This window comes from Rhinopithecus roxellana, chromosome 1 (assembly GCF_007565055.1).
Source record: "Rhinopithecus roxellana isolate Shanxi Qingling chromosome 1, ASM756505v1, whole genome shotgun sequence".
NCBI classification, from domain to species: Eukaryota; Metazoa; Chordata; class Mammalia; order Primates; family Cercopithecidae; genus Rhinopithecus; species Rhinopithecus roxellana.
In genome coordinates, this window is record NC_044549.1 from 196,464,508 (window position 1) to 196,491,086 (window position 26,579).

The 26,579-nt window shown below is 40.0% G+C and overlaps 1 protein-coding gene across 2 annotated transcripts; it reads left to right on the forward strand.

The window, feature by feature from the left end:
- The first annotated feature begins 474 nt into the window (after positions 1-474).
- Positions 475-7,048, forward strand: KRBOX1 (KRAB box domain containing 1). Of its 2 annotated transcripts, none has more exons than XM_010374336.2 (5): positions 475-596; positions 2,958-3,040; positions 5,488-5,614; positions 6,216-6,329; positions 6,793-7,047. In XM_010374336.2, exons 2-5 carry the CDS (start codon positions 3,005-3,007, stop codon positions 6,900-6,902), a joined length of 387 nt encoding a protein of 128 aa, XP_010372638.1. In that variant the 5' UTR covers positions 475-596; positions 2,958-3,004; the 3' UTR covers positions 6,903-7,047. The 2 variants fall into 2 exon arrangements, with proteins under 2 accessions (XP_010372638.1, XP_010372637.1); XM_010374335.2 differs by having other exon boundaries at positions 480-596; positions 6,213-6,329; positions 6,793-7,048.
- Positions 7,049-26,579: the final 19,531 nt, after the last annotated feature.

A 26,579-nucleotide genomic window follows, 5' to 3' on the forward strand; every position in this document is an offset into this window, starting at 1 on the left:
CATTGCTAATCCTCTCTGCTAGTGGTAATGTATGGAAGTGAGAGGCGTCAGCAGCATTGAAACACATCACATTCTAGGAGTGCAATCATTACAGCAATTCAAGAGAAGTCCTGGTTGTATAATGTGTGATTCTTTGATTATGCTATAACAATCCAAATGCTAAATTTAACAAGATCAGTAAAACGTATAACCATTCACATTTTCTTGCATATTCTGGGTAAGACTTGTAGTTGCAGTTATTGCAGCACAGTAATAAAGGCACTGGAAGCCAGTATTCAAGGTTGGCAGGATGATGCAGTGTCACGAGCAAGGTGCCTCGACTCGGAACTGGGCTCTAGAGGAACGCCAAGAGCCTATCTCACCAGCGTGCCCTTTTCCTCGCGGGAATTAGGATGGAAGCACCAAGATGTGGGGTCCTCCAGGAGTCCTAGAGAGAAATCCAGAGAGTGTATGGGTTGCTTGGCCAGTCAGTGTGGTGACGCACTTCCGGGACCGCCTTTGTTTGTGTCGCGTGAGGTTTCGGTTTGTGAGGATCGGCGAGTGGCGCCCACCATCTCTGCTCGCTGAAAAGCTGCAGAGGCCGTCAGGAGCCCACGGTGAGCGGGTCTGAGGAGGACGGGAAACGGCCACGAGGGAGGCGGGCGTGGCTACTGTTGGTACTGGGGTCCGCATGCCGATCCCAGAGCTTGGCTCGGTAGCGTCGAGACGGGGCGCTGGCAGAGGCCCGGAACGCTGGCTGCGACTCCCACCCCCTCGTTTCTCTGTACCCGGGGCAGCCCGTGGCCCACTCAGAGTCAGATACTGACACACATTCACATGTTAACTTCGAAGCCCACAAAAAGTTTTAACTGTCCACACTCCAGAACCTTCTAGCAACAGAACACGCCCCTCGATTCCTCCAGCCCCCTTGTCTTTGCCCCGGATGCGGAAACCCCAACCCTACCCCTCAGCTTGTCAGTTTCCCCGTTTTCAGTTGGTCACAGAAAATCAGTTGGTGATCAGTTATTTTCGCCTGGCATAGTGTACACCAGTCTTGAAACTTGTTACTGTTGTAGGGCAACCAAAAATTTGAGAATACTAAAATGTATTCCTTACCCGTCCTCAGGATGTCCCATTTTGGAAAATATGGAGCCCTGAGATTTGGATTGGCTCATATGAATGTTAAATCTAAAAGGACTAGTCGTATCCATCATGCACCTAATATGTGTCTAGTGTTTAACATAGTTTCTATGTACAGGATTGGAGATGTCGAAAGATTTCTTGACCTCTTAACATTGTTCATTATATTCTTTTCATTACATTCTCTGAACTTTTACTCCACTGTCATAATTTAATTGTCAAGGTTCATAGGTTAACATTCGATGTCCCTGCCATTAGTCAACTATGTTGGGAGCGTGACTTGTTCTCCAATGTGGCTTGTTATTTATGCTTCACCTCCACATAGTTTTCCCTGTAGGAAGACACTTCCATAGGGAGTGTTTTGTGTTTTGTAGGGTGGTCTCTGTTGTAGTTCTATTTCCAGATGATTTCCCTTTCACAGATTGTCAGCTGTGCACATCAGACCTTTTTGCTTAAGTCCTTTTGTTTGATGTGCTAATCCTATTAAGTATCCACTGTAAGGGACATTTATTGCCGATACAATTACAGTATCATGATTTTAGAGAATTAGACACCACAACTACAAGGGTTACCTATTTACTCAGTATGAATCACTGCTTTTGTTACCCTTCCTTGGACAGAAACCATCCATGAATTTAGCAGCATTACTTGTGTAGGTTTACATTGTGTTTTCTTTTAAAGTACTTCTCTTTACACTCATAAATATTTCTTCTTACTGGACTCCTTGTTAACTTCCAAGATGCTGTTTCTGTCGTCTCCTGACAGCTGTTTCTTTGACACCTTCAGCTTCCTCTACCTTCCTGAATGGCTTTCTGGATTCACTAAGAAGAGTCATTGGAGGGAGGGGCAGTGCACTGGCTTTATAGTCTTTTGTCTGATGCTGTTGCAGTACCCTAAGACTTATGGCAAACTGCAGATACGGAGTTGGAATGGAAGTTGTTTTTAAGGTCTATGAGTACATGCACTTTTATGTGTTTATATGCTTTTTGAATATCTTTGATCCACCTCTTGGCAGCTCTTTGTATTTCAGGTGTTGCCTTTAATGCATAAATATCGATGATTCACTCTTGAAAGGCAAAAGACTTACTTCCTAATGATGAACTAATTAAATGACCCAGAATGAGAGTTGGAACTAGTTTAGAAATGAAATTGTTTTGTTTCCTTATACTATAACATTTGGAACTTGGAGTATTTGGGACATATTATGAAGTTGATGGATTCTTTTAATATGGTAGTGTGTTCTTTCTCATTACCCACTCCCAACACCTTTGTAAAACTGAATATCTTGTATTTAGGGGAAAAATAGTAGTAGGGAGACATCAGAATATTCCTAATAACTATTTTCAAAGTCTGTTAAACTTTTATTACTTCAGTCATAGAAACGGTCTTGTTCTAATATTAAGTAGCATAGGAGGAAAAACATGCTGAGGTCTTACAGTGTTTAATGGATTTCTTTTATATAACTCATTCTTATCTGTACTATATGGATTTCAGGGATCTTAACTGTTCAGAATTCCGACTTTCTTTTCCGCCTATAACATTCTGTCCACCGTCTACCTTAGTTTCCTTTTCTGTTTTCTTTCCTGTGATATCTTCTCTGGATTAGCTGAAATTACAGTTTTCTCAGTCCACTTTTTAATCACTCATTCCTTGGATGTTTCTACCTCCTTTTTGCATTTCTCTGTGTGCCTGCTATCTCGCCTTTGTGAGACTGATAATAAACAATAACTAATGAACAGTTATTTATATAGCCTTCAGAACAGGATGGGTCAGAGGTTGTATGTAGGACTTATGGTCAACAAAGTTATCGCCATTAATGTTTTTTTCTTCACCTTCAGCATCTGAGACTTTTATCTTTACCCAAGAAAGGAATAAAAGAGGTCAGATGATGACAGCTGTGTCCTTAACAACCAGGCCCCAGGTGAGCTGCTGCTTTTTTCTGTCTCTGTACGTATCCCTGTGTGTATATACATATATGTTTATTAGATACATACATAGAAATATCTATATATACACATTTACATAAATATATAACATACTTTTATATATGCATATATATATACACACATTTCTCATTGAGGTTTAACTTATATAACACAAGTCTTAACAGTATAGCTCACTTTTTAGAACTATGTACACTTGTATGACCTCACTCATAGAAACACATAGAACATTATTAGCACCCCAAAAGGCCGTTTCATACTGCCTCCCAAGCAATCCACTACTCATCCCAAAGTTAACCACTATTCTGACCTCTGTCACCATGGGAAAGTTTTGTTTGTTCTTGAACTTCGTATAAGTGGAATCATTAAACATGCATTGTTTTGTATCTGCCTTCTTTTGTTCAACATTATGTCTGTGAACTTCACTGACTGCACACAGTGGTGATTTGTTCTTTTTCACTACTGAGTAGTTTTTCATTTTGTGATAATAGCACATTTTATTCATTCTATTGTGGATGGACTTTTGGTTGTTCCCATTTTGGGCTACCATGAATAAGAATGCAGTGAACATTCTTGTCTTTTTGTGGACATAGATGCTTATTTCTCTTGGGTATGTCTCTTTGAGTAAAATTGCCAGCTCATAGAGTATACATTTGGTTAGTTTTAGTAGATGCTGCCCAACAATTTTCTGAAATGATTCTTCCAATTTATATATACATATATATATATATATATATATACTTTTTTTTTTTTTTGAGACGGAGTCTCGCTCTGTCACCCAAGCTGGAGTGCACTGGCCAGATCTCAGCTCACTGCAAGCTCCGCCTCCCGGGTTCACGCCATTCTCTTGCCTCAGCCTCCCGAGTAGCTGGGACTACAGGCGCCCGCCACCTCGCCTGGCTAGTTTTTTTGTATTTTTTAGTAGAGACGGGGTTTCACCATGTTAGCCAGGATGGTCTCGATCTCCTGACCTTGTGATCCGCCCGCCTCGGCCTCCCAAAGTGCTGGGATTACAGGCTTGAGCCACCGCGCCCAGCCCCAATTTATATTTCTATCAGCAGTATACAGTTGCTCCACATCCTTACCAATACTTGTCACTTGTTTGTGGTATCTCATTGGGGTTTTAAAAATTTCCTCATCTGTAGTAAGCAGTGATGCTGAGCACCATTTCATAGGTTTATTGACATATCCTCTTATGTGAACTCCCTGTTCAGATTTTTTTTCATATTTTTTATTACACTGTACCCTTTTTCCTCCTAAGTTGCATTGTTTCTTATTTATTATAAGTCCTTTGTCAGATATATGTGTTATTAAGTAACTTCTCCCAGTCAGTGGCTTGCATTTTCACTCTCCTAATGGTATCTTTTGATAAACAGATTTTACTTTTAATGAAGTCCAGTATATCAGTTTGTTTTGTATAAGAAATCTTTTCTTACTCAGACATCATGAAGATGTTCTTCTGTGTTTTCTTCTAGAAGATTTATTGTTTTACCTTTATACTTAGGTGTGTGATTCATCTCAAATTAAAGGTGTGAGGCATGGGTCAAAAGTTCTTTTTCCCTCCATACACATATCCAATTGATTCAGGATTGTGTATTGAAAAATCTTTTATCCACTGAATTGCTCTGGTTACTTTGTCATACATTTGGTGAACATATACGTCTGTGTCTGTTTTTAAAATCCCTTAGATTTTAGGTTCCCTTAATCTCATTCTCCAAGTTAAGACCATTTCCACTAAAGCTCTATTTCTGAAATACAGAGCTTCACTCTAGGGCTTAAAAACTTGAAATAGCCACCTTTTTAGGCCTATCTTGAGCCTTATGCACCACCATAGGCTTTCTCAAGTAAGCAGTATTTTCCTATGCCTCTCTAACCTCACTACCTCTGTATGAAGACAGGCTGCGGGTGGGAGTTCATTGACTGATCGGAGAGCTTTGTGCTTGGGGTAGTGGGCAAGGAGACAGGCAAAAAAGAAGGATTAGAATGAAAGTAGAATTGGGAAATGGAGTAATATGAGTAACCGAAATAATCACTGGGATATACACAAATTAGGGAGGGGCTTAGAGCTAAGCTGACAGCTATGTTCAGGGGTCAGTTCTCCTTCCACATGCGCACTTCTATGCTCAGGCCCAAACCCAGATCCTATGCAGCAGGTTCAGTGTCTGTGTGGAGGTCACATGTTTAGAAGCTCATAGTGGAGGTGTACTTGGTTCTTACTGGGAAAGTATCCAGAACTCTGACTGGCTACCTTTAATTCTATATCTTCTTCCTCCACACCTAGATTTTACACAAAAACTCTGTAGGCATGTGAAGGACCCAATACTGAATACGTATCATTATAGGTGCCCTTCTCAGGTGTCTCATTGACAGATTTGACCATCACCAAAGTACTGAGGTCTGGGAAAGTAGGAACTTGTCATTTCAGGAATCAGTGGCTTTTGAGGACGTGGCTGTGTACTTCACTACGAAGGAATGGGCCATCATGATGCCTGCCGAGAGGGCCTTGTACAGGGATGTGATGCTGGAGAACTATGAGGCTGTGGCCTTTGTAGGTAAGACCTCTCTGCTGTTGGTTTCTGCCTGGGCCCTCAGGTTGAAGGGCTCTTTTATAATTATTAGCTGACCCCAAATAGTGATGTCAGAGGTTGCCAGGTATAGAAAGCCCTGGTGTCTATTGACCTGCAAAGGGCTTTCCTTCTTTTTCTGTCGTAAAAGCTGCCCTCCTTCCCTACCTGCCTCAGAGGTGATTCTGAGTACAGTAGGGCTTGAGCTATATAGTGATACCCTTAGCCTAGTTTTGAACCTCCAATTTATCTTGAGAGAACCCAGCCACTTTTTCTCCCTCTGGGAGTTACTCCTAGGAGCCATTTGTCTTTTTCCCATAGTGGCAGATTTTCATCCTCTGACAAGGTAAAAAATCTTGTTGCCCTTTAAATAGAAATCTGCCTTCCAGGGTATTTCAGGCGTCCTTGGAAGAACCATCCTGACTCTTCTTCCCAGGATCCCTCTCAGTACCTCTTTAGGGTACCTCTTCTATAGCTCACCCAGGAATTACCCTCCTCACCTCCCTTGCTTGTTCTTGCGGCTGTGGGCTTGAGTTTGACCCCTATGACTATGCTCATTATTCTGTTATGTTTTCTTCTTTTCAAGCAGTGCCGCCCACTTCCAAACCAGCTTTGGTCTCTCATCTGGAGCAAGGGAAAGAGTCCTGTTTCATTCAGCCACAGGGAGTCCTAAGCAGGAGTGACTGGAGAGCAGGTCTGATAGGTGAGTTAAGCAAGAGGGATCTTCTCCAGCTTTGTCTCTTCCTTTGCCTTCATTTCATCAAAATGAAAGGTGTGTGTTCTCTGTGCCTAGCATCATGGAGTACACTGGGATCCTCGATCACATTCTTCCTGACTGGTGTGTTATTCGTAGCTTCCCATCCCTTTAAAGTGTAGTGCACAACACTCTGCTTCTGTATTTCACACACTGGGATGCTTTTATCTCTTGGGGTATGTGGAACAGTTTTTCTAAATACTTTCAAGTTATTTGTGATCACTTTTTTCCAGTTTCTCCAGTTTTACAAAATTGATAAACTTGGTGCAGTACTATCTTGTCCACTGACCAATAGAACAAGTAGAAAAATTTATTTTTATTTTTCATGAAAACTAATATATTAAAAATTTTAAATAATTTTATACTGAAATATTTTAAGGTAGCTTACAGTTATGATTTTCCTCCCCTCTAGGATACTTGGAACTAAGAAGATATACTTACTTAGCTAAAGTGGTGTTACGTACAATAGTATCAAAGATTTTTCAGAATCGTCAATGCTGGGAAGACAGGAGAAAGGCTTAATTCTTGATATTTAAATACCAGTTTTCCAAGTAAGGAGTTGATGTAAGAGCCACCTTAAACGATGTCAAACACACGTTTTCTTTTTCTATAGACTGGTAGATTTAATGTTTTTCATTCATTAAAATAACTCATTTTGATGTACAAAGCAGGCTCTCATGTCCTTTTTTAAACAGCTTTGTGGAGATATAATTCACAAATCATACAATTCACCCATTTAAAGTATACAATTAAGTGGTATTTAGAATATTCACAGAGTTGTGCAGGCATGCCACAGTCTACTTTTAGATCTTTAGAAACTTCTATCTATTAGGAATTATTCACCATACCCAACCCCAACTCTTGGTTTTATGCAACTACCTATCTACTTTTTGTTTCCATAAATTTTCTCATTAGGGATAGTTGGTATTAATGCAGTCATACAACATATGGCCTTTTGCCACTGGCTTTCACTTAACATAATGTTTTCAAGGTTAATCCATTTTGTAACATGCATCAGTATAGTAGTACACAAGTTATAATGCAAATGTGTTTTCTCATGGGTACATATTCTAGATAGATACTTGTTGGGTCTTATGGTAACTCTTTGTATAACATTTCGAGGAATGCCAAAACTTTTTCCGAAGTGGCTATACCAATTTACATTTCCTCCAGCAATGTATAAGGGTTCCTAATTCTTCACATCCTCACAAACACTTAATATTGTCTACCTTTTTGGCTGTAGGCATCCTGGTGATGTGAAGTGCTGTCTCACTGTAGTTTTTATTTGCATTTCTCCAGTGACTAATGACATTGAGAGTCTTTCAGTGTGCTTATTGGCCATTTATGTATCTTCTTTGGAGAAATGTCTTTTCAAACTGTGCATATTTTAAAATTGGTTACTTTTATTTTTGTGTTTTAAGAGTTTTGACATCTGGATACTAAATCCGTGTCAGATACATGGTTTACGAATATTTCATCCCACTTTGTGAATTGTCTTTTCACTTTCCTAATACTGTCCTTTGAAGCACAACAGTTTTGAATTTTGGTGAATTTCTTTGTATTTTCTATATACAAAATTATGTCATCTGCAAATAGAGTTTTACAAACTCTTCCTTTCTAATCTGAATGCCTTTTACTTTTTTTCTTGCCTGATTACTCTGGCTAGAACCTTGAGCACAATGTTGGATACAAGTTGCAAGAGTGGACGTTCTTGTCTTATTCTTGATCTTATGGGGAAAGCATTCAGTCTTTTACCAGTAAGTATGGTGTTAGCTATGATTTTCTTGTAAATGCTCTTTATCAAGTTATCAAGTTGCTAATTTGTTGAGTTCTTGTCGTGGAAGGGTGTTAGTTTGTGAAATGATATTCTGTGACTGATAAATTTGGTTCTTTCCTGTGTTCTATTAATATGGTATACATTACATTGATTGATTTTGGTGTGTTGAACCCCACCCTCCATTCCTTGGATAAATCATAGTCAGTAATGTACAATCCTTATACTGCTGGATTTCATTGGCTAGTCTTTGGCAAAGACTTAGTGACGTTATGATTCATGAGTGGTTATTTTGGGTGGTGGGTTAGATATGCATTCTCCAAATCCAGTGCTATGTTCTCTAACTATAGTATGTATATTATCTTTCCCAAGGAAGTTACAGGCTTTCTGACAGCAGGAATAATATAATACTTTTCTCATTTATGCCATAACACTTTATACAGAGTTATTTGATATTTTTTGTTGTTTTTCACTTAATTAAGAGATTCTCTCCTAACTTTATGCCTCCCAATTATGTCTCCATTCTTTCCCTACTGTATCTGAGTCCTCTGTTTCATGTTCCCATCCTTATTTGTTGTTGGTATTTTTACACTACTGCTCATTCCCATAGCCCATGACATTCCCTTTTTGATTTCTCCTATCTTCTTAGCTATCTTTTCATCTTGAACTCTCTTTGGACTTCTAAACTCTGATAAAGCTTTCTCTTCTCTCTTGGGATTCAAGACTTTTCCTTTTCTCACTTTATTCCCTAAATATTCTAAAGGCATTTCAGGTGTGATGGCTCATATCTGTAATCCCTGCTACTTGGAAGGCTATAGCAGAAGGATTGCTTGAAGATAGGAGTTTGAGACCAGCATGGGCAACATAGTAAGACCCCCATCTCTGAAAACATACCATTAGCCAGGTGTGGTGTTACATGCCTGTAGTTCCAGCTACTCAAGAGGCTAAGGCAGGAGGATTACTTGAGCCCAGGAGTTCAAGGCTTCAGTGGGCTGTGATCACCCTACTGTACTTAGTCCTGGGTGACAGAGTGAGACCTTGTGTCTTTAAAGAAAAACATTTTATAAGGACACAAAAGCTGTGTAATAATAGGACATATTAATCTTACTTGCTGATTAGTTCAGGCAAACTATGACCCATAGGCCAAAATCTGGCCTACCACTGGTCTTTTTGTAGATGACCTGTGAAATAAGAATGGTTGAATTTTTAGTGGCTGAAAGAAATCAAAAGAAGAATATTTTGTAACACATGAAAATTTTTTGAAATTCAAATTTCCGTGTCTATAAATGAAGTTTTATTGAAATGCAGTTATGTTCATTCATTATGTTTTGTCTATGTCTGCATTCACATTACAATGATAAGGTTGAGTACTTGCAACAGAAATTGTATGGCCTGAAGAGCCTAAAATATTTAATATCTAGTCGTTTACAAGAAATGTTTGCTAACTTCTGGTATACTTCCCTCTAGCATTGCTGAGAGGTGGGTATTTGTATTTCTTCTTCTCTAATCAGGTGGACAAACCTCGGCTGAGAATGAGCATCTGACATCAAAACACTTTCTGATAAACGCAAATCTTGTGGCATGGTATCAGGTGAATATCTGAGAGGGGGACCTGATATTCAAGATAATTTGCAGATCAGAGGGCAAGTTAGCGAGACATAAAAAAGATTTCACAAGGGATGAAATAAATAAAAATGAGAAAGGTTCTGTGAAGGAGGTAATCAATAATGAGAAACTTCATGTAGAAAAGACAAACCATCTACAAAAGAAATCAGAAAGAAATATTAGTGTTAGTTCTCAGCATGAAACGCATCTGCAAGGACCAGGTATACAGATTTTCTATAAATCTGATGTGTGGGACAAACATTGCAGTCACAGTTCAGACTTTTCAGTGTCAGAAAAACTACACTAGAGCTCCCCCAAGTGCCATCATCACTTCTGTCCTTTCTGTGATCTTTCCTGGACTTACATAGGCCCTTTGCCCTTTGTAAATTTCATACTGCCTTTTACATTCAGTCTTAACTTGCACCCTCCTCCATTTTGCATTTTTACCTTTCTGTAGATGGCCACAGCACTCTTGCTGCTCAATTTTATACCCTGTGGTGGACATAGGTTTCTGTTTTTGTCTGTTGTAGCAAGGGTAAGAAGCAACGATTAGATGAAAAAAGGTCAGGAAATATGAATATATTTCCACTGTAAATGAATATATAGCATGATCATTTGAGTACATTATAAGAATGGCAGAAGTGAGTGAGTTCACTCAACTCAGGAAGAGAAGGATTCAAATAGAAACTGAAGATATTGCTGCCAGAAATGGACTTTTTAGAGAGGTGTTTATGCCTTGACCTCATAGGAGGCTGTAACATAGTAGTAAATGGGAACCGGTCCTCAGTTTTACTTTTTGAGGGTTGATTTCATCTGGGGTGCCACATTCAATGAATACTAGCCACTGAGTTCATTTGACATTTCACAGGAGACTGAATTGTTAAACAAAAAGTCAGTTTGTGGCTGGGCATGGTGGCTCAGACCTGTAATCCCAGCACTTTGGGAGGCTGAGGCAGGAGGATCAATGGAGGCCAGGAGTTCAAGACCAGCTTGGGCAACATAGCAAGACCTCCATCTCTACAAAAAATTTAAAAATGAGATGGGTGTGGTGGTGCACACCTGTAGTCCTAGCTACTCAGGAGGCTGAGGCAGAAGGACCACTTGAGCCCAGGAGTTTGAGGCTGCACTGAACCGTCATCATGCCATTGCTCTCTAGCTTGGGTGACAGAGCAAGATCCTGTCTCCAAAAAGTCAGTTTGTTATTTTCCATATAGGGACATCTTTTCTAGGTCCAAAGGAATAATTTACTTACTTTTCATGTGTCTGTCTTTTCTTCCCTCCATAACTGGGTCAAGCAGTGTTGTTTATGAGAAAGGTATATAAGCCTTTGTAGGTTGACTGCTTCTAGATGACATTTTCAGGAATAGAGTGATGAATTACCTCCCTTTCCTTTGTCTCCCCTTTGCAAATGTTACCCTTTGTTGTAGGCAAAGGTTATGCTTTGCAAAGGTTACCCTTTGTTATAGTCAAAGGTTACCCTTTGTTATAGTCAAAGGCTATGCTTGGCCAGAAGCTACAGTTTAGAAAAATGTAAGCGAGCTAGATGTTGGTAACTTTGAGCCAGAATAGTCACCACCTACTTAAGAGACCATTTTATCCAAGGTTAGAAAGTATGAACTCAGAACAAGGTCTTGTAGCTGAAAGCAGCATTGTCACTTAGAGAAATGGTCTAGAGGAGACATACTGTGAGCTGAGAAAAGAAAGAACCTCAGTTAATGGAGTTCACAGATTTATTCAAACAGCAAAGAGGTTTGGGAACCCCAGGATGAGGAGCATCAATCCAGAGAGCAAGAAGAAACATCCCTGGAGGTCCAGGCTGTGGTATTTATGGCCTGAGTGCATTATTGGTAACTACATTACATATGATGGATGATGGGTAATGCATCCATGGACTGTTTCTAGATATCTGACAAAAAGGGAACTTGTCCTTGAGATCCGTTCATAAGATTGAGAGGTTACCAGGCCAAGAAGAAGATAAAGGAGACTGAGTACTCACATGAAACAGTCTCCCCCACCTGTATATTAAGCTCAGACCAACTGGATTATGTTAATCTCATTTATTTGTAATTACCAGCCTGCATGGAACTTCTTGTGTCTGGGGCATATTGGGCCATCCAGACATAGTAGGGAGCTGAAAATATTTAGCGTGATGTTGAGGGTTACTCTAAGAATTAATGTTGAAGAGGTGAACAACATTTAAATTACTAAGAAGCTGGTATGCCATGCTAATGAGATTGACTTTATTCTTGCCAGGGGAAGCTCATCAGGAGTTTAAAGCAGGGCTATATGTATAGTCGATCTGCTTTCTAGCAAGGTCATTGACAGCATGGGAAGAGTTAAGGGTTGGTGAAATAGGAGCCAGGCAAAATAGACCAGCAGTTCCAAAATGGGAGTCTGTGGACTAGGGGAAGTCTGTGATAAAATTTCCACTAATTTGAAGTTAGAAAATGAAGGAAATGTGGTAGAAATCTAGGTATATATGAGGTGTATATGTATACATAAGATGACCCACAGTTCTTGGAAACTTACACATTGTTGTTCTTTCTCTTTTGGCATAAAAGTTATCTTTTATGAAGTAATCATGAGCCTTGTATGCTTTTGTTATAGTTATGCATTTGTTTTTGATGTCCTTTATTGGAAAATAAGAAGATGACCATGCCATATTTCTGTTCCTTTTGTCCACCATTCATGTTTTAAAAACTGTTTTGTGAAATAGAAAAGATAGCTAACCAGTTTTGTATTAGGGTTCTCCAGAGGGACAGAACTAATAGGATATATGTGTGTGTGTGTGTGTGTGTGTGTGTGTGTGTGTGTATATATATATAGACACACATGGAAGGGAGTTTATTAGGGAGAATTGGCTCACACAATCACAAAGCGAAGTCTCACAGTAGGTAGTCTGCCAGCTAGGGAAGAAAGAAGCCAGTAGTGGCTTAGTCTGAGTCTGAAAACCTCAAACGCGGGGAAATTGACAGTGCAGCCTTCATTCTGTGGCCAAAGGCCCAAGAGCCCCCAGCAAACCACTGGTGTAAATCCAAGAGTCTAAAGGCCAAAGAACCTAGAGTCTGATGTTCTAGGGCAGGAGGAACAGAGGGAAGCATCCAGCACAGGAGAAAGATGAAAGCCAGAAGACTCAGCAAGCAAAGATCCTACCTTCTCCTGCCTGGTATGTTTTAGTTGTGCTGGTAGCCAGTTGGATGGTGCTCACCCACATTGAGGCTGGGTCTTCCTCTCCCAGTCCACTGACTCAAATGTCAGACTCCTCTGGCAACACCCTCACAGACACACCCAGAAACAGTACTTTACCGGCTACATAGGCATCCTTCAATCCAACAAAGTTGACACCTAATATTAACTATCATAAGTCTGCTAAACTTTTCTGGATCATCTTTGGAAAATTGAGTGGAGATTAAACCAGAACTTTCCATACTACCTCTGGTTAAGGATTAGTCTCCCACTCCCCCCACCAATCTTTCATAGACAAATAAATGCTTCTGTTGCACATGACTAACACATAGTTCATGCCTCATGTGACCCATTGATGGGTTCCAAACTGGTATAAACCTTGTGTGAAATGAGTTCGCTGATCGTATGCTTGGATGTCCTGGCAATGTAAAATGCTATATAAATTTTTAAATGTTTATTCTCAATTTTTGGACTTAGAGGCCAGTGAGAAAGAGTCCACAGATGGACACTAGCCCACAAACCCCCCTTTGAATTGTAGGGCATTAGACTGTCTTTATGGATCAAATCAGGAGTTTGTCAGGTTAGTGGGTTGAACAATTGAAGAGAATTTGTTGGCCCTACAGTCAGAGTACCTTGGGGCAAAAGGCACTGCTTTTCCTGGGATATTAAGAGCTAAAGGGAACTCCATTAAGCCATGGAGAGATAAGTAGTGTGATTGGACAAGAACTTGGGAGTGTAAAATTCTCAGAGGAATGACTAGAACCACCAAGAACCCTTCATAAATAACATTTTTGCTTGTTTGATTGTTTTGATACTGAGTCTTGCTTTGTGGCCTAGGCTGGAGTACAGTGGCACAATCTCCGCTCACTGCAACCTCTGCCTTCTGGGTTCAAGCGATTCTCCTGCTTCAGCCTCCCAGGTAGCTGGAATTACAGGCACCCACCACCATGCCCCGCTAATTACTGTATTTTTAGTAGAGATAGGGTTTCACCATGTTGGCCAGGCTGGTCTTGAACTCCTGACCTCAGGTGATCCACCCACCTCGACCTCCCAAAGTGTAGGGATTACAGGCGTGAGCCACCACACCCAGCCTTAAATAAGGGTTTTTATCATGTAATTGTGTTTTATGTGAACTATAATTTGTATTTCCCAGATTGTTGCACTGTAGTAAAGCTAGGCTCTTAAATGAACCTGGAACATGTTATGTAGGGGCTGCTATGAAGAAAGTCTACAGAGTGAATTAAGGCAAAGTTGGCTAGGAGTCAAGCTTAGAAATCTCCAGTTTGGTACCCCTGCTCCCCGCTGGAGTGTCCAATTTGGTTTCATGGCTGAAATCTCGATGTCCAGTTGTGATAGCATCAGTAACTCTGCCTGCTGCTGTCAACCTTGAGTGTCCTTAATGGGGTGCAGTGCACAATAGGCAAATGGTGGTGGGAAGCAGGTTGTAGAGAATGTTCAGAGTAAATTGCTGGCATGGCCTGCCATTTGCTACTGAGACCCAGATGTTTTGACTCCTCCCTTATGTGAGCGGTGGGCCTGTTATAAGGAACAGGGCTGTCCAGAAAGTCCTCAATAATAGAAATAACATATAGTTACACTACCATTTATTACATTCTTACCATGAACCAGGTCCTGTGATACAGACTTTATATGCTTTATCTCAGTCCTACAATAAGTGTGAAGTAAGGGGTTATTACTGTCATCCTTTTACAGATGCATACTGGGTATGAGTGGTCAGAATTCAAACCCAGAGAGCGATGCCATGATTCACATGCTATTGTGATTGCACCACCTTTCGCATTCAGGTACCCCTGTTGATGCTTTGTAACCTAAGCTAGGCTCTTTGAAGTCAGGGATCCCAAGCTTCTCATTCCTCCTTCTGTCCCTGCACTGCTGAAAGATATCCCAAGATCCTGCTCCCACACATAGCCAGCTACAGTTTCTATCTTCGCATGCTCAAGACTGGGAGTGGCTGAAGATCTTGCTCCTGAGCCTCTCTGGTGAGAGGTCAGAAACTGAAAGAAAAAATGGGGGTGAGAGAGAGAGGGCTTGGGGAGAACAACTGCAGCCTTGCTCACAGCTCGGGGTGGGGAAGAGGGTTAGCGTCCAGCCATGTTTGTTGGGAATGGGTGGTACCTAAATGAATGTATGTGTGAGGATCACATTGTATATGTAGCAGAGTCAACTGTTGAGATACGCAGGTGTGCGAAGAAGGTGGTAACCACTTGGACTTCCTAAAACTTGAATTAGTTTTAATCAATACAGTTGGATCTCAGTTTCATTTGATTATGACACTGGTATTTTGTAGGCTGAGACTACATAATTCATAGTGTGTTCATGTATTATGAATCTTATAGGACAGTGAAAAATTTATCACAGTGTTGTACCAATAAATTATAACTAAGCAAGATTTAAAGAAAAATACACCTCCATACCTCCAATTTTGATACTCCAGTAGATCCCCATTTTTATTTCTCTATGTCCATTGCTAACCCTTGTCCATATGTATACATAATTTAATCATAACAGATAAAATGTTACATGTCTTTTTCTTTTCATTACTATTATCTTAAGTATCCTCCCTTTCCCCCAATTCTGTATACCCTATAATTACTGTTTGTGATAACCCCTTCTTGATTACCCGTATGAGTACGTTTCTTTATTCCCTTCTCCAAACTGTGAATTGCTTTTAGGGTAGATACTGTGTCTTTTTTTTTTTTTTTTTTTTTTTTTTTTTTTTTTAGACAGAGTCTCGCTCTTTTGCCCAGGCTGGAGTTGAAGTGCAGTGGCAAGATCTTGGCTCACTGCTGCCTCGACCTCCCAGGCTCAAGCACTCATCCCACTTCAGCCTCTCCAGTAGCTGGGACTACAGGCATGCACCACCACACCTGATTTAATTTTTGTATTTTTTGCAGAGATGAGATTTTGCCTTGTTGCCCAGGCTGATCTTGAACTCCTGAGCTCAAGCAATCCATCCATCTCGCCTTCCAAGGTACTGGGATTGCAGGCATGAGCCACTGTGCCCGGGTGAGACTGTGTCTGAATCACATTCCCCGCCCCACCATCCATCCAGTTGGTGTTAGTTCATTTTTATTAAAATGCATTGATGGGCATTAGGACATTTCTATCTGTGAGCTATTGCAAATAGTGGTGTTGTCAACAATGTCATGAATATAGTGTTTTTTTCCCTTTCTTTTGAATGATTTGCTTGAAATAAATTCCCAAGAATGAGATTAACCAAATCCAAAAATGTAATTATTTTATGTTTTAAAAACATGCTGCAATATTGCCTTTTTAAAAGATTGTGCCAATTTACTCTGCTATTAGAAACGTATGAATACAGTACTTAATTTCAATCTTATCAACAATAAATATTACAATTTAAAACTTTAAAAGTTAATTGGTATGATTGTTTTTATTTATATTTCTTTTTTTTTTTTTTTTGAGATGGAGTCTCGCTCTGTCGCCCAGGCTGGAGTGCAGTGGTGTGATCTTGGCTCACTGCAAGCTCCGCCTCCCGGGTTCATGCCATTCTCCTGCCTCAGCCTCCCAAGTAGCTGGGACTACAGGCGCCCGCCACCACGCCCGGCTAATTTTTTGTATTTTTAGTAGAGATGGGGTTTCACCATGTTAGCCAGGATGGTCTCGATCTCCTGACCTTGTGATCTGCCCACCTCGGCCTCCCAAAGTGCAGGGATTACAGGGATGAGCCACCTCACCCAGCCTTATATTTCTTTACTATAATTAGTGAGGTTGAATTTATTGTTACTTTACTAATTTTAATTCCACAGTGGAAAATTTCTCTTTGTGTCATGTGCCTTTTAATATAGTAAATTCTTAATGTTATACCTAAGAATTTGAGATATTTAATGCAATATATAAAAACCCATTGTTGGCCAGGTGTGGTGGCTCACACCTGTAATCCCAGCACTTTGGAAGGCCAAGGTGAGTGGATCACCTGAGGGCAGGAGTTTGAGACCAGCCTGGCCAATGTGGTGAAACCCTATCTCTACTAAAAATACACACACACATACACACTCACACACACACACACACTAGCTGGGCTTGGTGGCACGTGCCTGTAACCCCAGCTACTTGGGAGGCTGAGGCAGGAGAATCGCCTGCAGTGAGCTGCGGAGGTGGCAGTGAGCCGAGATTACACCACTGCACTCCAGCCTGGGTAACAGAGCGAGACTCCATCTAAAAACGAAAAAAAAAAAACCCCAAAAAACCCAAAAAACCCATTGTTAATCAATCTTCAGAAAAATGATACCTACTCATTTCTACTTTATGCTATATTTAGCAAATATAACTTGATTTAAAAGCATCTAACCACCTGGAATTTTTTTTTAAATACCTAGAAGTATTCCCGTAAGTAAATAAGTATTCTGAGACCCGTTGATTTATGATGGCCCTCATAATCATGTGTTTAAATTCTAAGATAAAGTAGGATTGATTTCCAGGCTTTCTATTTTGCTCCATTAATCACTGAATCTTTTTTTTTTCTTCACAGCAGTATGTTAAACTAGTAATTATTAGTTGCTTAGAGATTGTTTTAATTTCTGGTGGGACTGTTCTCCATTCATGGAGTGTATTTCAAGTACATTTGTTTCAACAACATTCCCTGTACTTTCTTAAATATTTAAACTATTTCATAATTTTAAAGTGTAAGAATACATACCGTGTAACCATCACCCAGATTTTTAAAAATGTTAATCTGTTATGCACTCATTTATTTTTCCACACACTTTTCCTTTTTTCCAAATACTTAAACATTTTTAGAGCACTTTTAGGTTCACAGCAAAATTGAGAGGAAAATACAGAGATTTCCTGTATATCCGTTACTCCAACACATGCGTAGCTTCCCTAGTTATTAACATCTCTTACCCGAGGGTACACTTACTGCAATTGATGACCCTACATTGACACATCATTATTACCCAATGTCTATAGTTCACCTTACTGTTTGCTTAGCTCTGTCATCCCGCCTGGAGTGCAGTGTCACGATCTTGGCTCACTGCAGCCTCCGCCTCCCGGGTTCAAGTGAGTCTTCCACCTCAGCCTCCCCAGGAGCTGGGACTACAGGCACGCACCACCACGCCTGGTGAATTTTTTATATTTTGGTAGAGATGGGATTTCACCATGTTGCCCAGGCTGGTCTCGAACTCCTGAGCTCAGGCAATCCACTCACCTCATGCTCCGAAAGTGCTAGGATTATAAGTGTGAGCCACCGTGCCCAGCTTTGTTATAATCATTATTATATATGTATAAATTTTAGTCCCATACAGAATATTTTCACTACCCTAAAAAAAATCCTCTGTCCATACACATTTCTCATGGTTATATTGAGCTCAAATCCTAACATTGAAAAAGTGAGGGAACCTTGTGTAACAGCATGAATATGAAGCATTATTGCGAAGTTCTTTTTCTCCCTATTTTACTGACTGACTTCTCCTTTACTTCATCTTTTGTTAAAGCCAAGAATCATGTTGATTACTGTGGGGATAGATCTCCACTGAGGAAAGAGCACAAAGACCCTGCCTCACAATTATGAAGCTCAAAGAGCACTTGCCAGTTGTGAGGTCAAATTTGTGACCCAAAAAACTAGTTTCTTCTTCCATCCAAACAGAGGTAGATTTATAAAGTGGTTTGGAGGGAGAGTTTGGGGAAAATGATCCCTGCTACCTCTCTCCCTTCGTGGATAATTCAGGGGAAGAAGTGGGATGGGAGACCTAATCCTGTCATGTCCTCAAGTGGGGTGACTGGACTGAGGGCCAAGTTCCCACATCTCTGGAGTTTGCTTATTATGAGCATCGGAACCAACAGGCTACGCTTCTACAAAGATGTTGGGAAGGAATGGCAGGAGAGGCTTTTTTTTTTTTTTTTTTTTTTTTTTTTTGGTGGTGGTGGTGGTTGTTTGAGATGGAGTCTTGTTCTGTTGCAAGGCTGGAGTGCAGTGGCGCAATGTCGGATCACTGCAACCTCCATCTCTCAGGTTCAAGTGATTCTTCTGCCTCAGCTTCCTGAATAGCCTGTAATAATACAGGCACCCACTACCACGGCCAGCTAATTTTGTATTTTTAGTAGAAACGGAGTTTAACCATGTTGGCCAGGCTGGTCTCGAACTCCTGACCTCAGGTCATCCACCTGCTTCAACCTCTCAAAGTGCTGGGATTACAGGCGGGAGCCACCGTGCCCAGCTATGAGAGACCATTCTTTGCCTGCCATGTCTTAGCCATGATTGTTTCTGCTAAGTGGAGTTTGGCATGGGGGGGGGTTTACAGTGTTTCCAGTAGGCATAAGGTAGGCTATGGAAACGGGATCCTAAAGTGGTTTGGAAGACCCACAGACTTCTCTGTAGTGAGAGGAAGCTATTAGAGCTGTTGGAGTAGTGAGAACGAGTGGCTTGCCTCAGTAGTATTGCCTATGCCAAGAAACTGCTCAGGTCTAATTGGGACATGAGTCTAATAAGCCACACCACAAAAGAATCTGCATTGCAGGCCATATTAGTCTGTTTTCACACTGCTGATAAAGACATACCTGAGACTGAGTAACTTATAAAGAAAAGAGATTTAGTGGAGTCACAGTTATATGTGGCTGGGGAGGCCTCACAATCATGGCAGAAGGCTAAAGGCACGTCTTACATGGCAGCAGGCAAAAGAAAATGAGGACCAAGCAAAAGGGTTTTTCCCTTATAACACCATCAGATCTTGTGAGACTTATTCACTACCATGAGAACAGTATGGGAAAAACCACCCCCATGATTCAATTATCTCCCACTGTGTCCCTCCCATAACATGTGGGAATTATGGGAGCTACAATTCAAGATGAGATTTGGGTGGGGACACAGCCAACCCATATCACAGGCCATCTATGCCAAGGAGCCAGCCACCAGACCAACAACTTGAAGGAAGGAGAAGCCCTGAAATACAGTTTGAGCTGGAGAGTTATTGAGATGATACATAAAACAATTCCTTGACAGCACCATATTTACCGGATTAGACTTCAATAAAGTTTTTTTTTTTCCTCCAGGCAGAATGAGATCTCAGAAGTGTCTATGCAGTTATAACAAAAATGGTAGTTTACTTTTACTGAGTTTTGTAGCACAATGGGAACTGAAACAACATTAATAGCAATGCTAGGAAGTAAGTTACGTTTTTATGAACTTCACCCCAAAGTTGCAGCTAATAGGGATGTAATAGACCAGTTCTGTGTTTTAAAATACCATTCAGAATGTTTCAGCTTAAGATGATGAGTTGAGCACAGACATCCAACTCTCTAACTCCCCACCCTTGTGGCCTGATGTTGACCTGAAAAGAATAAAAGACTACGTAAAGAGGAGAGTGAATCTCAACATACCACTTGTCTGAATCTGTTAGTGCTGCTATAACAGAATACTTGAGACTGAGTAATTTATAAAGAACAGAAATTTTATTTCTCATAATCATGGAGGCTTGGAAGTCCACTAAAGGCACTAGAAGGTTTGGTATCTGGTAAGGGTGTGGTCTTTGCTTCAAAGGTAGTACCTTAACACTGCATCCTCTGGAAGGGAGAAATGCTGTCTACTCAGCAGGTGAAAGGGCAAAAGGGAACCAAACTTCTTCCATCAAGCTTCTTTATAATAGCATTAATCAATTCCCTCATGACCTACACACCTCCCAAAAGACCCCACCCCAGCATTGTTCCTTTGGGGATTAAATTTCTAACACATGAATTTGTGGGACACATTCAGACCATAGCACCACCTTATTGCTTCTAACTGATGACTTTCTTCAGGCTGGTATAGGTGGGTCTGGACTGAAGTATTCTTTGAGAAAGACTCAAGACCTTTTCTGAGAAAGTTTACAGTAATTAGAGTATATCCACGCAAGATTTTACGAATGTCCCTGAGTTTGGAGGCACTAGATAGAGCATGTTAAGTTACTGTGGAGGAATCAAATGAGAGTGTCAATATTTGTTGCAAAAGCCCGGTAGCAATAGAAACTCTGCTAAACAAAGCCTGAGAAGGTTAGACCTTTTCTCTAACATGGAGCAATAGTAAAAGGAAAGAAACTACATGCAACAAGGCCTGAGGTCAGTATGTGGTGGATCGGTGGCCTCAAATACAAGAGAAACCACTGTGCTTCCTCAGTGACAGTTTTTACCAAATTCTTTTTTTCCTGTGAGTGGGCCAGATTTCTTTGTATGCTTTGTGATTTTGTTGTTGTTGCTGTTGAGAACAAGACATTCTGCATATTAACTCCAGAATGGTAACTCTGGAAATTTGATTCTTTTGCTACTTAAGAATTGTTTATTTTTGCTTGTTGAGTCCTGCAGCCATCTATTTGTGTCTTTTCTGAACTATTTTTGCAAGATGTGTATTCCTTATTTGTGGTCACTGAAGTTTCTGATCCATTATCGGTGGTCAACTAGTCACCAAAACAAGACTGCTTACCCACCCCCCCACCCCCCCCACCCCCCCACCCCCCCCACCCCCCCACCCCCCCAACCCCCCCACCCCCCCCCCCCCCCACCCCCCCCCACCCCCCCACCCCCCCACCCCCCCACCCCCCCACCCCCCACCCCCCCCACCCCCCCACCCCCCCCACCCCCCCACGTATTATACATATTATACGTGGCAAAAGAGACTTTGCAGATGTGGTTAAGGCTAAGAACCTCAAGATGGGGAGATTATCCTGGATTATCTGCATGGGCCCAATCTAATCACCTGAGACCTTGAAACTGGAAATCCTTTCCTGACTATAGTCAGAAAGGTATGTGACTTCGGAAGAAGACGAAAGTGATGCAATGTTACTAGTTCTAAGAACGAAGGAAAAGAATCATAAGCCGGGAAAGGTAAGAAAATAGATCCTCCACTAGAGGCTCCAGAGATCAATACAGCCCTGCTGATATCTTGATTTTAGCCTGATGATACCTGTGTCAGACTTCTGATTTATTGAACTGTAAGATAATAAATTTGTCTATACATTAAAAAAATTTAAAGCAGTAAATTTGTTATAATTTGTTACTGCAGTGACAGAAAATAAATACAAGTGGATTTTTAAAAATTTAATTTGGCCAATGTTACTGTTATGTAGAAATATAATTGCCATTTTTATATTGAGTTTATATCTATCTTACTAAACTACTGATTCTCATAATTAATTTGTAGATTACTTTAGATTTATATCATTTGTAAATCACAGTTCTGTTTCTGTCTTTTAAATCCTCATACTTTTTATTTATTTCTTTTATTAAACTAGCTAGAACCTCTGTTACCATGCTGAATAGCAGTGATGATAGTGAGCTTTCTTGCCTTATTCCCAATCTCAATAATTTCATTATTAAGTATGATCTTTACTGTAACTTTTCATTATTATTATTATACTTTTAAGTTCTAGGGTACATGTGTACAACATGCAGGTTTGATACATAGGTATACGTGTGCCTTGTTGGTTTGCTGCACCCATCAACTCGTCATTTACATTAGGTATTTCTCCTAATACTATCCCTCCCCCAGCCCTACTGCAACTTTTAATAGATATTCTTTATAAGATGAAGGGGAATCCCTCTGCTTCTAGTTTTAGCAAGGTTTTTCCTCCCTCCCTCCCTCCCTCCCTTCCTTCCTTCCTTCTCTTTTCTTCTCTTTTTTTGAAACAGAGTCTTATTCTGTAGCCCAGGCTGGAGTGCAGTGGTACAATCACAGCTCACTGCAGCTTCAGTTTCCCAGGCTCAAGCAATCCTCCTGCCCCAGCCTCCCAAAAGTTGGAACTATAGATACGTGTCACCATGCCCAGCTAATTTTTTTATTTTTATTTTTAGTGGAGATGAAGTCTCACTATGTTTGTTGTCCAGGTTGGTTTTGAACTCCTGAGCCCAAGTGATCCTTCCTCCTTGGTCTCCCAAAGTGCTGGGATTAGAGGTGTGATCTACTGTGCCCAGCCAGTAAGGTTTTTGCCTTCATTTATAATTAGGAAAGAGAAGAAGGTTGAATTTTATCAAACGCTCTTTTGAAATCTATTGCGATGAACATAGGATTTTTATCCTTTAATCTAGTAATGTAGCCGATTACATTGATTGATTTGTTATGTTAAATCTTTCATCCCTGAAATAAACTAATATTTGTAATGATATATTAGCTCCTTCTCCCCTTTTTAAAAATTGATGTTTGATTTACTATTTGTAAATATGTATACTGTATAGTATTATATAGCAAACTTCCCTGTATTTACTACTTTATCTGCATCTCCAAATTTTGTTACCTTCATAACAAATATGTATACTATATTGTATACTATAGAGTATTTTGGCATCCATGCCCACGAATGATATTGGGCTCTAAATTTTCTTTTTATATCGTCCTCATAGGATTTTGTGCTATCAAGATTGTGATAGCCTCATACAATGAGTTGGGGAAGATATACCTTTTTCTTTCTTTCTCTGGAAGACTTATAAGATTGGCATTGTTTCTTCCAAGTTAATTTTGTGGAACCCCAATTGAATGCTTCTGGGGATGGAGATTTCTTTGTAGGAAGATTTTAATTATTGATGCAGTCTATTTCATAGGACGATTTCAGATTTTTAAAATTTCTTTCTGTTGTATTTTTCTGAAAAAATTTTCATTTCCTGTTTAAATTATAAATGTAGTGGCATAAAGTTATTCATATCATCGTATTTTCTTTTTAATTATTATAGAATCTGCAGTTATGTCTTTTTCATTCATGATATAGGTTATTTGTGACCTCTCATTTTTCTTGATCAATCTCATTAGAAGTTTATCGATGTTATTAGTCTTTTCAAAGGACTTTAAATTTCACTTTAATCTTCTTTATTGTATGTTTGTTTTCCCTTTTATTTTTTCTCTCATCTTTACTAACTTCTTCCTTTTATCTTTTGTTTTTGCTTTTCTTTTTATAACTTCTTGGGCTAGTGTTTAACTCTTTAGTTTTCCACCTTTTATTTTTTAACATATGAATTTAGGCTGTTAACGTCTCTCTATTTACTACTTTGTCTGCATCTCCAAATGTTGTTATCTTCATTTTCATTCAGTTCCAAAAATTTTCTAATTTATATTATGAATATATTCTTTGATCTATTTGTTATTTAAAAGTGTATTTCTTAATTTCCAAATACATGAGAATTTTCTAGTTATTTTCTGTAACTGATTTCTAGCTTGGCTGAATACTTTGTAAATAATATACTCTTATGATTTCAGTCCTTTGAAATATGTTGAGACTGTACAATGGACGCTTAATTTTAAGAAATGTTCCATACTTTAACATATGTATTTTGCAATTTTTGGTTGCAGTATTCTATAAAGATCTACTAGGCCAACTTTGTTTTATATTCTTCTTATCTCTTATACCTTGACTCAATATTTGTCTGATTGTTCTATCTGTTATTTTAACCTCTCCTATTGATTCTGGATGTGTCCATGTTTCCTTGTTTACTTGGTAAACTTGGAGGCCATGTTTTCAAGTCTGTAGAGCGCCTAATGAGTTGGAGTTGCCATGACTGAAATGTCAGTAGATGGGTAGGCTTCATGCCACTGTCTGTGGTCCTGAAATGTGCTCAAGATTCATTTTTAATTTTTTCTCTTAACCTGGGGCAGCAGTGCTTCCTATGGATTCTTGCAGGGATTCTGAGACTGGGTAGGGGAAAGGTAACAAGTTGGGGAGGAAGGAGAGAGGAGAGAAACAGACAAGGGGTCAGGAAAGCAGAGTTGCCAAAGGATTACCAGGGAGGAAAAAGAGAGGTCATTATTTTGAAATGTTTTCAAATATTCCTGGTTGCCAAAAAGGGAATTATTACTTTTGCGGAGAAGGTTTTGAGGGCTTTGCCCTATTGCTTCCTACCATGCCTTCAAATGCTGTCCTTATGAAGATGGGTATTTTGTATTCCTCAAACACAGCAGAAAGCTCAGCTTCTTGCTCTGTGAAGTCCAGAGGTGAGACCCTGCTCAGACTCCATGCACAGCATCCTGTTCTCTTTGACTAGAATTCCTCTCTCCAACCCCCAATTTATAGTCCATCTGGAGAACTACTCATCCTAAACACTCTTTTGACTCAGAAGCCCTGGAGGCCTTAGCTCTTCAACTCAGGCAAGTTGAATTCCTCTTTCTCCTCCAGGTATCAAGAGAAGCCTGCTAATTCCTTTCTTATAGCTCTGGTTATATTATTCATGTTCATAACTGTCTGTTGCCCACCTAGAGATACTTGCAGGCAGAGGACTGGTGTTCTAGTCATCTTTGTCACCCTAGCCCCATACACAATTATTGGCGCATAGGAGGTACTTAATATGTGTTGAATCAAGGAGTGAGTGAAATGATTTCTGAAGTCAGTGGATATATCATATATTGAACAGTTGAATCACTTTTATATTAGTTTGCTCAAAAACATTTATTAAGCTCATTCTCCATGCCAAACATCATGATTGGTGCTAAGATTACATCTTTGAATAAACTGTCCTCATATTGTTCAGGAAAACCCGTAAGTAGATAGGCAGCCATATATGGTAGAAGACAGGAACTGTGGCAAGAAATATGTTTTTATAAACCCCACATTGAGAGTTCAGCTGGCAGTAAGTCGGAGTAGGGTGGAGTTTGTACAGGTTAAAGTATATAAAATGCCACGACGAGGTTGAATTAGAGCCTGATTATGAAGTTAGGAGGCCCAAAATACAGTGGGCACATATCCACAGATCTTGTTGAGGAACAGATGGAGGGATCAACTGTGCTCACTGCCCTTTGTTTATCTTATTTCTCTGTCCACTCCTGTGAAGCCAGGACATTATATAGTAACTAGGAAAGATTCATGGCTGAATCCAGGCATAGAATGACTTCCATATGGAATGTTGGCCACTTGGTGGTGCTATTTGCTTCTTCAAATTCTCGTTATATTTCTTTCTTGTACCCTTGATTCTGGGATCAGCCTGGATGTGTCAGACCCTGCCTGCCAGGCTTAGAGCTCAGTGCATTTCTTCCCTTTTATTCCTGCTAATGGGATTGCTGGCCATGACTGGTGAGAAGAGGAATCGAGGAACCCATTACTATGAGTTCTCAGGATTCATCTTCAAATCTCAAATGATGTGGTAAGTTAAACCAAATTAAAAACAAGCTCTTGTTAAAAGCAAGTTAAAAACAAACTCTTGACCTTGGGAAGAAATGATTGGTATTAGGAAGACTGTTGAGCTGATACTGCCCTTCATTCATTCTCTACCCTGGTGCTTGGATACAGGAGCAAAGTAAGAAAATAATCACAGCTTTATTGAGGGCTCTATGAGCAAGGCTTGGTGAGGATGGAAGAGAAAGGGGTTATCATTTGATGAGAACCTACTAGGTGTTGAGCTCCTTACATTCATTGCCTAGTTAAAACTTTCTAACAACTTTATGTATAGGTGTTATCCTGATTTTAAAAAAATAGATGTGGAAACTGAACCTGGAGAAGGTGTGTAATTTGTCCAAGGTTGCACAGGCAAAGGGGCAAAATTGAGCTTTAAACCCAGGACTGTTTCCACAGCTCCAAGTTCCCTTTCTTCATGGGATTTGTAAGCTGGAGCCCCTGCCACTGTAGCATTTGTAATTTACTTTGGAGAACAAGATTCCTGAAAGTGTGTTTAATAAAAAAAAGATGTCCAGCTATGTGCGGCGGCTCACG

What these genes read in the sequence shown, in the direction of transcription:
- KRBOX1 (XM_010374335.2), top strand. Translation starts at nt 3,005, where the DNA reads ATGATGACAGCTGTGTCCTTAACAACCAGGCCCCAG. An exon ending in CCTTAACAACCAGGCCCCAG is followed by an intron (nt 3,041 to 5,487) that starts GTGAGCTGCTGC and finishes TTGTCATTTCAG; the next exon opens with GAATCAGTGGCTTTTGAGGA. An exon ending in TGAGGCTGTGGCCTTTGTAG is followed by an intron (nt 5,615 to 6,212) that starts GTAAGACCTCTC and finishes CTTCTTTTCAAG; the next exon opens with CAGTGCCGCCCACTTCCAAA.